Source organism: Lissotriton helveticus, chromosome 9 (assembly GCF_964261635.1).
Source record: "Lissotriton helveticus chromosome 9, aLisHel1.1, whole genome shotgun sequence".
In the NCBI taxonomy this organism is placed as follows: Eukaryota; Metazoa; Chordata; class Amphibia; order Caudata; family Salamandridae; genus Lissotriton; species Lissotriton helveticus.
Window position 1 is genome coordinate 1,150,001,368 of NC_136070.1, and position 12,413 is coordinate 1,150,013,780.

The 12,413-nt window shown below is 44.0% G+C and overlaps 1 protein-coding gene across 1 annotated transcript in view; it reads right to left on the bottom strand.

Annotated features, from left to right (window-relative positions):
- Positions 1-12,413, bottom strand: part of CACNA2D3 (calcium voltage-gated channel auxiliary subunit alpha2delta 3) — a 2,522,256-nt gene that overhangs the window by 1,102,405 nt on the left and 1,407,438 nt on the right. The window contains exon 13 of the mRNA XM_078662383.1: positions 11,338-11,471. Within this exon, the coding sequence (XP_078518509.1) occupies positions 11,338-11,471 (134 nt within the window). The remainder of the gene's footprint in view (positions 1-11,337; positions 11,472-12,413) is intronic.

Genomic DNA, 12,413 nt, shown 5'->3' on the forward strand with positions numbered 1-12,413 from the left:
GGTTTCACTTCTGGCTCCAGGGGGGTGGGCATTTTGGTTCGGAACTCCCTCCCTCTTGCTGTTGACGACATCATCCTTGATGATAGGGGACGGTACGCCGCCATTGTGGGGCGCTGGGAGGGGAGGGTTATTACCCTGCTCTCCGTATATGTGCCGCTGGGTCTCCAGACTACTACCTATGCGGATCTGGGAAGAGTGATCTTGGGAGTCCCCGAGGGTCTACTTGTAGTGGGCGGGGATTTCAACTCTGTAGTGTCGGGGATGTGTGATCGCTACCCCCCCCTGTGAAATTGCAAAGTCACAATCCTGGTTGGGGGACTTCCTGGAGGCTCTAGGGCTCACCGACTGCTGGCGCCTGCTTCATCCTGGACGCTTGCAGTATACCTTCCACTCTGGGGCCCACGGCAGTCTTTCGAGACTTGACTATGTGCTGATGCCCTCCTCCCAGGCCTCCTCCATAAGGGAGGTGAAGCATCTAGCTAGGGGTATCTCGGACCATTCCCCGCTTTGGTTGGTAGTGGACGCTCACTTGGGGTCGGAGGGCAGAGTGGCCCCGATAAACCCCTGGTATCTCCACGATCCCAAGGTCAGGGTGGAACTCATTAAAACGATTGACCAATACTTTGCTGAAAACGTGGGTTCTGTGTCCTCCTCTATCACGTTATGGGAAGCGTATAAAACTGTTATTCGGGGCCAGGCCCTCTCCTTGATTGGCGATGTTAAGAGGTGTAGGCGGGAGGAGGTTGTCCGACTTGAGCATGATATTACTGTTCTTGAGGGGGAGTTGGTGTCTGTGGTCACCCCGGAGAGGCTGCACCTTTTGGGTCTAAAACAATTTGAGTACAGGGCGATGATGACAGATGCGGCGAAGGAGATGAGCAGAGAACAGCAGGGACGTTTGTATAATGTGGGTGATAAGGCGGGGAAATTGCTCGCTTGGCTGGATAAGAGAGAATGTGCGAGTCGAGTGGTTCCTGTGATTGTGGATGTGAATGACGTGAGTATCACCGACCCTGCTGATATTGTTGAATGTTTCGCTGACTATTTCAGGGAAGTGTACTCCCCTGTATCTGATAGACCTGAGCAGGACTCCCACTTGCTCCTGCGCGATATCTCGCTGCCACGTTTGTCCGACCCTGAAAGGGATCTCCTAGAGGCTCTGCCTACAGTTGATGAGGTCGCGACCGCCATCCGCTCGGTGCGCTCGGGGAAGGCCTCGGGCCCTAATGGACTCCCTATAGAGCTTTAAAAGCTTCGTCCAGATGTGATAGCACCGTATCTGCGGTCGATGTTTTTAGAATCACTGGAGGTAGGCTCCCTCCCTCCTGATCAAAGATTGGCTTCCATAGTGGTGATTCACAAGGACGGCAAGCCACGTGACCGCTGCGCCTCCTTTAGGCCCATATCATTGATTAACGCTGAACCGAAGATCCTGGCCAAAGTGCTTGCTAACCGCTTGGTCACTGTCATAAGCGATCTGGTTCATCCGGACCAATCCGGATTCATACCCCATCGCAACACGGCACTGAATCTCTGGCGCTTGCATGGAGTCCTCGCGCGGGCGGCGACTCTGCGAGAACCGGCCGTCATGGCGTCTCTAGACGCCACCATGGCGTTTGATACGTTGGAGTGGCCATATCTTTGGGCGGTTCTCTCTAAATTCGGCTTCAGCCCTAACTTCATTGACTGGGTGAAACTGCTCTACACTGACCCCTTAGCCCAAGTGGTGGTAAACGGTCGTGTCTCGGCCTCCTTTGCTCTCAGAAGGGGAACGCGCCAGGGCTGCCCCTTGTCTCCTCTCTTGTTTGCCCTTGCTTTGGAGCCACTGGCGGCATGGCTGAGATGGGAACCGTCCTTGAGGGGCATTAGATGGAACCCGGAGTTTGAAGATCGCGTATCCTTATACGCAGATGATATACTCCTGTATCTAACGTCGCCTCGGAAATCGTTGATTGTACTTTTTGACATCTTGACTTCTTTCCGTACAAATTCCGGTCTTGTCATTAACTGGTCGAAGTCTTGCGTCTATGTTTTCTACGGTGAGGCTCCTCTCCTGCCTCGTGGATGTCCTATCTCGGTGGTGCGGGAGGGCTTTAAGTACTTGGGAATTTTTATCACCTTGGACCCTGTGCTTCGTTATGAACGCAATTTGTTGCCCCCTCTCCAGCGCCTCCGTGCTGATGTGACTGCGTGGGGTAGGCTCCCTCTCTCTCCTCTGGGACGGGCGGCGTTGTTTAAGATGATGTCGCTCCCCTGGTTCCTTTATGCGCTGCAAAATACACTTGATATTGTGCCAGCCCGCTACTTCCGTGAGATTGAAAGCCTACATAGACAGTTGATATGGGGGGGCCGTTCTCGTATCGCTCTTGTGAAGCTGACGCTCCCGTGGTACGACGGGGGTATCGCGCTCCCGGACATCCGCCGCTACTATTGGGCCTCTCAGCTGGGGGCCATCAACCACGGAACTTACGGTCCTTTGCCGAACCCGGCGTTTGAGATGGATAGATGGCTGCTACCCGGTGGAGACTATAACAGGGCTCTGTACGCGAGATCTGTTGGCAAATCTCTCACGGGCCCCACTAGGACGGCAGTACAGGTGTGGTATCGCGCTACAGCGGCCCTGGGCTGGGCTGATAAGCCGACTCGTGCTACCCCGCTTTATGCGTCGGAAAAACTTGGATCCCTCTGGAAGTCGAAGGGTTTCGATAAGTGGGATGTGATCGGTATCAGCAGGGTGAATGATGTGTGGACCAAGGGTAGAATCAAGACGTTTGAGGAGCTGAAAGTGGAGTATGACTTGACTGATAGAGAATCCTTTCGGTATGCGCAAATTCGACATGCAGTTTTGTCCGTCTTTCCCCTGGGCTCGGATATTCCGGAGGCGTCCCCGCTTGAAGATCGGATACTGGATGGGCATGTCCCTGATAGCACGATCTCGCTCATTTACAAAAAGTTGATCAATACCAGAACCGACTTACTGAGTAACCTTCGAGAGGTATGGACTGGGGACGGTCTGGAACTCGATGACGAGGATTGGCAGGCTGCGATCTCTTCCCCGAAGGAAGTGGCTATCCCGGCGCGCCTCCGGTTTGTCCAGCTCAAAATTCTTCATAGGGTTTACGTGACTGGTCCGCGACTGGTGCGCATGGGATTCTCTGTGGATGGTTTGTGCAGGCGTGGTTGTGGTTTGGTGGGCACGTTTCTCCATATCATTTGGGAATGTCCTGTAGTGATGCGCTATTGGACTCGCGTGCACGAAGTTATGAGTGAGGTCACGGGTGTGCAATCGATGCCAGAGGCGAGACGGTGTCTGTTGAATGTCTGGGAGCCGAATGATTATGACCTGGCGCAGCTTCGATGAGTGACCTTGGGTAATATGATTGCTAAGAGAGACATTGCTCAGTTATGGGGTGCCCAGAGGCCGCCGACAGTTCTGGTGTGGCAACAAAACATGGACTGGTGCATGTTTCGGGAAAAGACAGTGTATGTTTCCCGTGGCACGCCCCGCAAATGGGGGAAAATCTGGAATCATTGGAACGCATACCGTGGTGATATATGTACTCCCCCCCCCCGTTCAGAATTGGACACTGACCCGTCATCCCCCCGGCCTGATGTTTCCTCCACGGGAATCTAGATGTCTTGCTTATTCCTGGTCTCCTCCCCCCTCCCCAATCTCACCACATGTTTCTGGTATTTGATTTGAAAATGTATCCCCCCTCCCCCGGCACCGAGCTGACACATTTGTAATGTACTGCCTTGTTTTTTGTTTTCTTTTCTATGTTTTTTGTTATTTGAATTCAATAAAAAGATTCAACAAAAAAAAAATACTGTTTCAGAGAGGAAAGGCTAATGTATCTGCTGGAATATCTGCACAAAGCAAAGTCAAAGTTCACTCTCATCCCAAAAAGCTCACATTCAGGGTTTGAATGGTAGGAAGTAGCTAGCTACTGTGCCCCTTCTCTGAGATGCAACATCTTGAATCTTGTTTTATAAATAATTTATGTGGTAAATTTTGTTTTTGGTACAGGAAAATGTTTTAAACATCCGAGCATTCAGTTCATGCTCATGTAAACCATAAAAGTTGCTAGAAGATTATATTAAAAAACGCATTTTTTAATTATTGAAATTTATTATAAACATTAAAAAGTAGCAGTTTGATGGTGATGGTGGAAGCTTCAAAAACACTCTCTCTCAACATTTTAGACAATGGAATGCTCAAATGCAGGCCAGAAATGTTCCCTAAAACCATACCCTAAGCAGTGCCCCATGTCATGGCTAGTCATCATAATTGTAGTCAACTAAGGTGTGGCATGCCCCCTCAGTGAAAAAATAATAAAATCATGTAAATTTAGCCAGTGCTTGGTTCGTGGGTCCCAGAGTGGCTCCTGGGGTCGGCAAATTCTGGCCAGGAGTCGTAAAACTGGTGCAAGCTTCGCAAGCAGGAAATAGGAATCCCTAAGAAAGCTTTATGGGCCTATATTCGGCCCAGAGTCTTTGAATCTGAAGCCATATCCATGGACCCCCCAGGAGGTCTAACACATACCCATACAGATTTCAATAGATTGGGGGCCCATGGCGTCAAAGCTCTCCATGGGTTTGTGAACCCTACAATGAGTTCTGAAAACCGGAAAAAACTATCACTGCCTGGCTGAAGCTGAGGACTGCACAGATATGTTGCCCACAGTTGGTGGATGAATCGCCAGTCACAGGGGTTGGGAAACTGTTTTTGAAGGGATTGTGACTCTCTAAAGGTGATTCATCACTGCAAACCGTGGCTGCCGTCAATTTCCTGATATGGTTTTTTAGTGGATTGTGGCAAAAGGGAGATGAGACAGAAAAGTTATCTAGAGTTTTACATTTCAGGGTAGGTTTTTAAGAAGTAGTTCAAGAGTTGCCATTTTATTTTCAACTGGTACTATGCCTCGCTCCAAGGCAAAATGTCAATGAGGTCTCTCATAAGAAGAGGAGTATTGATTTCAAATGTTTTTCAGGACATCGATCACGCAGGGTCAAGCAGTGAGCTAGATGAATGACTAATTGCCAGCAGGCAACTGAGGTTCAGTAGCTTGCTGAATTTGACAAGCTAAAGGGAAGGTGCAAATGGAGTTAATTGGGAGAACATTGACCAAGGTGAATATGTGTTCTGTTTCATGTCTGGTATTAATCATCCTTATTCAAATGCACTGGAACAGTGGTTCCACTTTAGTGTTCCCTATTTTGTGCAGGTGAATGTATTTTTCTTATTCTAAACATAAAATGAAAATAAATACTAAACAGTTATTTAGTGACTAGCAAGGCAACTTCATTAAAAAGGTAACAAGAGCCAAAATTGTTAATTAAGGCTGTATATTGCACATGAACACCATATATAATGTAATCTGCCACATACATAGTCATTTGACTCCTCGACTGGATGTCTTAGTCATGGGAGGAGGCATTTTGTGATTGAGATTGCAGAATTTGTGCCAAACCTGTTGATTATGGTTGGGTTTCAACAGCATATGCAGGTGTTTGGAATGTAACCTCATATTCTGGGTACATGGGCATTACTCAAATTGAAAGTCTGGTTGGCATGCTGGGGTATTTTCACCGGATGTATGACGTTACAACGCATACTTTTACCACGCATACCTTTACAACGCGGTTTTTACATCGCATACCATTACAACGCATAGCGCTTGTGGGTGTTGGATAGTGAATAGTTTAATTTACTATTCCAACTCCAGTCCCCATGGACACTAGGGAAGGTTATTGGATAGTAAATTAACCTATTCCCTATCCTAGAGCGCCCCCCAGCGCAATGCGTTGTAATAGTTTGCGTTGTAATGACCGCGTTGTAATGGTAGTGCGTTGTAAAAGTTTCGTTGTAAAGGTTGTTTACCATTTTCACCAGCATACTATTGACAGTGGTATTTCATGGTGACAATACCCACAAACAGTGAAGTAGTTGTTCTAGATTCTAACTCGTAGTTTTTTCTCAGCTTCATGCTTATTTTCCCAGAGAATATAGGGCCAAATGTACTAAGTTTTTTGCGGTCACAAAGGCTCTGATTCTCAAAATCAGACCATTTGCAACCGCAAAATTGCCTTTTTGTATATACAAAACCCAAATTGCAATTTAGTAACTTGTTACCAAATCGTAATTGGCATTTGGTACTACATACAGAATTGGTTTTTAGAAGTAATCCCTTCTAGATAGTGATTTGGATTCGGATGTATTAATGTTTTGGGTTGAAATTCAGTTGCAAAACATTAATATTTCACCTACTACCGAAAGGTAGTGGCAAACCATTCACAAACTGGACCCTTTCCCCTTTGTAAATGTAGACAAAAACATTAAGGCAGTGGTCCCATGGAGAGTAATTCCAGATGCCTAAAACAACAATGACAATGTTTTTGATGGTAGAGAGATCAACTGTTGGGCATAGAACTAGTTTTATTATGAATCTCAATCAAATCAAGTGAAATATAGTAAACATTTATAACAATAGAAAGGAAAAACTGTCTCTCATGAGCTGTCATTTGGAGGGTAAAACCCATGGCTGTTGTGCTGAATAAAGAAAACAGGATATATAGGTAAGAGCATCTCTTGCTTTCACATTTCCTACTCCGCTGATATTATCACACTGTTGACATTTAGGACCAGATTTAGGGCCTTACGAGATTGGCAGTGTGGGAGCGGGCTGCATGCCACTGCTCTGCTTCCACACTGCCAAACTTGACTGCCACCCATTCACCCATTTACGAGTTAATACATGGTCTGGCAGGTAGGTGGTGTGGCGGTCCCGCAGTGGTGCAGTCTATAGGCTCATAAGTGACCCTAGAACTGTACCGCAGCAGTTTGGCGGCGTGAGAACTGCCATGAGACTACTGGCAGTGAGGAAACTTGTAATATGCTTGGTGGTGCCGCAGTGCCACCACCAAGCATATTGCAGTCTCAAACCTGCAGCGCCAACACCAGGGATTACGGATCCCTGACAGTTGCAGCGGTCCCATGGAGGTCCGACCATCGCACTCGTAATACAGAGGTCAGACTGCGGGTGAGGCAGTCCCCGACCACCACCACACATAGACCGCTAGTTTGGCAGTCCTAAGGACCTCCAAACTCGTAATTAGGCCCTACGTAAACTTTGAAGCATAACACAGCAAGTGTAGTTGCTGTGATGTGTTGATTCAAAGGGAGAGACTAGAAATGCGTATATCTAGTATTGTAGCATACAGTTTTGCTCTTTCGTCGAGCTGGCACACTTCTAGCTGCCTAGCACCGACATAGGGCACCCTTGTGTCATGAAGCATGTCTCCTTTGTAGTCCTTCCTAAAAAACTATTCTTAGAGGCTTATTCCACTTTATGTGTGTGCTGCAGAATGAAATGCACATGCAAAGAGGAAGTAACAATAAGAAATATATTTCCTCTCATTACAACAGCCAGAGGTATGCGCACCATTTTTGCATTAAAAAAGAAGGTTGGAGGGAAGGGAATGCCCATGCTCCTCCCATGTAATGCCTCTCTAATGCAAGGTAACACAAGGCAGTGCTATGTGCTATGTTCCATTATTTATGAGATAAAGTCCTACTCTAAGACATGTTAATTTTGTGTCGAGCTGTGGCACAAAAGTGGCGCAAACCTGACCCAAAGTCTCAGCAAATCTGTGGTTTAGTCCCCATCACCTTCAGATCTCACTGCTATTCACAAGGTGAATTGTAAAATAACATTTAGGAGGGTGCTGTTTCCTCTCAACACAGCGTTTATAAATAAAACTACATTAAAACTAAATTAATCCGAAATATAGACACTATTCCTCTCGCTTAATTAACAGTATTCTCCATATGCCATGCATTCAAAAATACACACAATCCACCCTCTCACATTCTATGTATTTACATTACTGCGCATCAGCAGAGATTATCACAACAGTAATGCGTTTCAATGGAAATAAAGTGCTGTAATGTTTACAGCATGTGCCAGAGATCTAATGATCGTAGGGTAAGATGTGAAGTGTAACAGTATGCTCCACATGTTTTTTTAGCACCGCTTCTAAAGGCTCAGGGGGCTATTAGCTTTAATGAACCCATCTGCTCTGAAATGGAAGTCCAAACATAATCTCTTTTCTCGGTTGCCATTTTATACAGATGCCGTTCCATGTTCCTCATTCCCAGCAAGAGAGGTTATGTTCTTCACCATATGTGTACGGTTTCTGCTTTCATGCTTAGAACACAGTGAACTCTTGCATTTCATATTGCACACACATTACACATCAACACAGAACAAAACTGAGTAATCATTCTCATGCAAACATTTTGTTTAGATTTCTCAATATTGTATAAATTGCAAGGAGTAATAATAAATAGGTTCTGACTGATGTGACATAATCTCTAACCTGTGCCCAGTATTAAAAATAAATATTCTCATTGGTTCATCAAACATAACTTGCTGCATAGGCGGTGCCCTTGATAATTGCATAGAACTACATTGACATTGTATATTTGCATCTATTGAGAGGACTAGCAGAAGGGAGGCTGTAGACAGCTAATTGATAGTCATTTCACTTGGGTATATTTACATTTGCTTATGCAAATTTAGTTCCTTTTGTCACGATTCCTAAGTCGTTCTTGACAGGTTTTATTTCATTCTTTAAATGGCACCACTTTTTAGTAAGACATATGTATTTGTTTATTATTCTCACTTTAAATGGCCGATATCTATAATTAGGGACGGAGGTCTGGGGCCTTATTAGGAGCCTGTACTACTTCTCTGCACTGGGCTGTTCTGCATCTCTGCACTAGACGATTTTGTTTTTCAAAAGATTGCTTAACCTTTCTCAGAAACAAAGAGACGTGCTTGCGATAGATCGGTTTCTGATCTGTGCTGTTTGCAGCTCATAAACTAAGGCCCTGATTACCATGAAAGAGTTAAATTATGATCCTTGTGCAAACACCAGCGGGAGCACTGTTTAATTTGTAAAAGAAAGAATGCGGATGTGAAAGCTCAGCTCAGAAGCCCGGCGGCACTATTACATGTCAGCATGGTGTGTTATCTTATATCCACCCCAGACCTCTTTAATACACTGTCAGATACCCCCTGCCCCTTTATCTCACTCTTGTGGGTTCCTGCTGTCTCCATGTGTGATGGTTTTACGTCTTTCTCGTCGTCCTTCTTTCCCCATTGTGCATTTTTTCACTCTCTGGCTCTAGGGAAATGTCGGCAAAGGTAAAATAAGTGCCTGTTCTCAAAACTGAGTGCTGGTTGCCCCCAGTGGCAAACACCAACTCAAATTAAGTACTGATTCGTTCAGGGATATACAGATGCTGCCTTATTTTCATGGGAAAATCTGGAATATGAGGCTTTAATGCCCCTGGAAAATACCTCACATTGGTTCAGCAAATATATGACAACTTTCTGACCTACTTACAAATTTAGTGCATATGCTGCAGCCAATATTATTTTGTCGTAAAAAGGCACCCTGCTCTGTACTGAGCCTTTACAGATGCAAAGGCTGAATCTTAATTTTTAAATCTTATCTAACAGAAGTGAGAATCAGGATTTTATGTTGAAACTCTAAGCTTTTACATTCAAACGTCTTCGGAAATACCCAGAACCATTTCCAACTTATCTTCTCTTCATTCCAACCTGCAACTCTTTAAACCTAGGTTCCCTCTTAGGAAAGGTATATGATATTTTTATGATGATGAAATATATAAGATTTTCAGCTGAATGTTACTGTAACAAGGGGCCAAATACATTTTTAGAAATGCGAATAGGGCCACGCAGCCCCCCTCCCAGGCTACTTTTGGCCAAGGGGACCCCCATTCCCCGGGACAGGTCCTACTATAACTTTACTTCAAGCAAACCGCATTTGCATGGCGAAAAGTTCCTTGCTGGATGCTTTTCGGACCTCGCGGTCCTTGTTCACAGGCATGAATTAATCTGGAAGCACGTCGGCACCTGACTCCCCGCTGCATGCTAACTTGTTGACAGTCCTCTGGTGGGCCTCTCCAGTGAGTGTGTCCTCCCAAATCATGCTGGAACTTGAACTAGTTTATTTCTGTTCTTGGAGGGGCATGGTTGCCGGACCACTCTAAAGAACTAATACCCGTCCCTATCTTAATTATTTACTCAGCAGGAACACCATTATGGCGCACAGCCCATCACAGAAATATTAGCTATTTTATAAGGAAGATTTAGCAGCTGTCATTTGATATTGCTGATAATGCCCATGGATGTGAAATATAATATAATTAAAATATTAGCTACTTTAATTGTATCTACATTGACTCTATGGCAGTACTTAACCCTCATTTGCCTTTTTTGAGACACTAAACTTGTTTACACTCTGTCTATCTGTACCACCCTCCAGTACATGTGTCCTTCTTAGCTGCTGTCAAGTATTTAATGTCCTTCCTCCTTTATTACTGTTTGCAGCTTTTTATTTGATTAATTACATCTTCTTAACATTATTTTAAATGTTTTAGTTCAATTACAATACATTTTATTTAAATAAGAAAGCAAACATGACAAGAGTTCCAACTATATCCATTACTTTGATGTTAGAAGTTTTAATGGCAAAAAGCATTGAGAAACACTGATTCTAGATTGGATGACCCAGTACCTCTCCATACACTAAGGGCCTAATTACGATGTTGGTCGGCCTTTCCGACCGGCATGGTAGGTTTAAACTCCAACCGCTGCATTAGGATGATGGTGGTTGTAGTTTAAACCAGCGGAGGAATTCAACTCGGTTCCGACAGCTCAAGGAGGTCATCGGTCAGTCGGAACAGCACCATAATCCCTTAAGGACATCATTTCCAATGTCAGGATTAGGACGTGGTTTCGACAGCAAACCATGTCGGCCTTTCTGACATGAATCGACTGTCGGAAATTGACTTTGGTGGCCCATAGCAGGTCTCCCTTCCCCTCTGGCCCTTCACATTTGGGCCTGGGTCACCTTATGTGCCCCCCCTCAACATCTCTGCACCATGTGGTGCCTGCCACACAGTGCAGGGATGTGTGCAAATTTCAATTTTTCAATGGGAGGTTGTGCTGCGGGTGGTTTCAGCTCCCATTGAAAAATTGAAGTTTACAACTGCACCATGTGCATCCTAATGAGGTTCCTTCCTTGAAATGGTATCAGTCAGAGGCAACTGTGACTGATATCACAATTAGGCCCCTAGAGTATAATGAAAAAGACACAAAATCTATTCTACAATTGACAAAAAGTATAGACTTATAATGCTCTTTTGCCTATTATATTAATATTATTTGTGTTGCCTTACTGGGTGTGTTCCTTAATTGTACATTTGTAATTAATGTGAAAATAGTACTAGCAAGGTGTACTTACTGTGTTGTCAACATAAGCTTCAGTCCACACAACATCATGCTCTTGGTCAATAACTTTGGGTCGACTTAGAACATGTAGATATTCCATAACATTTTCTTGTACATCAGCCAATGTAGAGATCTGAGTATAAAATCCTACAAGAGATATTTATGTTTAGGAATTGGATAGAGAAGATTTCCGAATACAGTCTTGATAATCTTTACTGCAGGAATATAAATAGTTTATACCAAGAATGTATATACATTTCTGAAATTGTATTACATTCATTATTTTTCCTACTGCGCACATTTGTAGTTGTACAATATATCTTGCTGGAGACTCTCAACACATGATATATTTTACAGACTTTGAATATTAACATTTGGGAAGGAAATTGGGTATGTACTTTGGTTTAATCACATTTGTTTTATACTTTGTAATTTACAATATTTCAAAGTGCACCTACTACTGTGATAAAATGATATGTGGTATACCATTTCATCAGTGGGTTAGATAGGAACATAGCTGCCAAGTCTTCTCTGTACTTATGAATAGCATATTCATGTTGTAATGTGTGCATGTTTGACACTGCAAGACAAATTTTCACAATTAGAAAAAAAAGTTTGTCAATTTAATCGCGTATAGTAGATCTCCATACCTGCCTCAGCTTGACAAAGTCAAGCTTTCAGAACTAGGTTTAGAATATGTCACCGGAGTCACTTTCCCAATCCTCCTGCACTTGCTTCTCTGTCTATAGCCTATTGTCATGTTCTATCTTTTGCTGATCATCAATCAAACTCTATGAGGAGAGAAGCCTGTGCACTTTGTGACACATATGTAATAAATACCTATTCTAGGAAACGTTGATCATCTTATAATCTAACTGTGCATATCATGTGCAAAATACTATATATAAAGGAGAGGGTTAATCATAAATCATTATCTGGCTAATGAATAAGAAATTATATTTAGTGGATTCCTTAAGAGCTTCACTACTCCTATATATTATCCCCGTTGAAAAAATAATGTGCAGTCGTTTCTTGGGGACTATTGTGAGGTATGTACTACACACTGGACATTGTCTCTGGGAATTATTC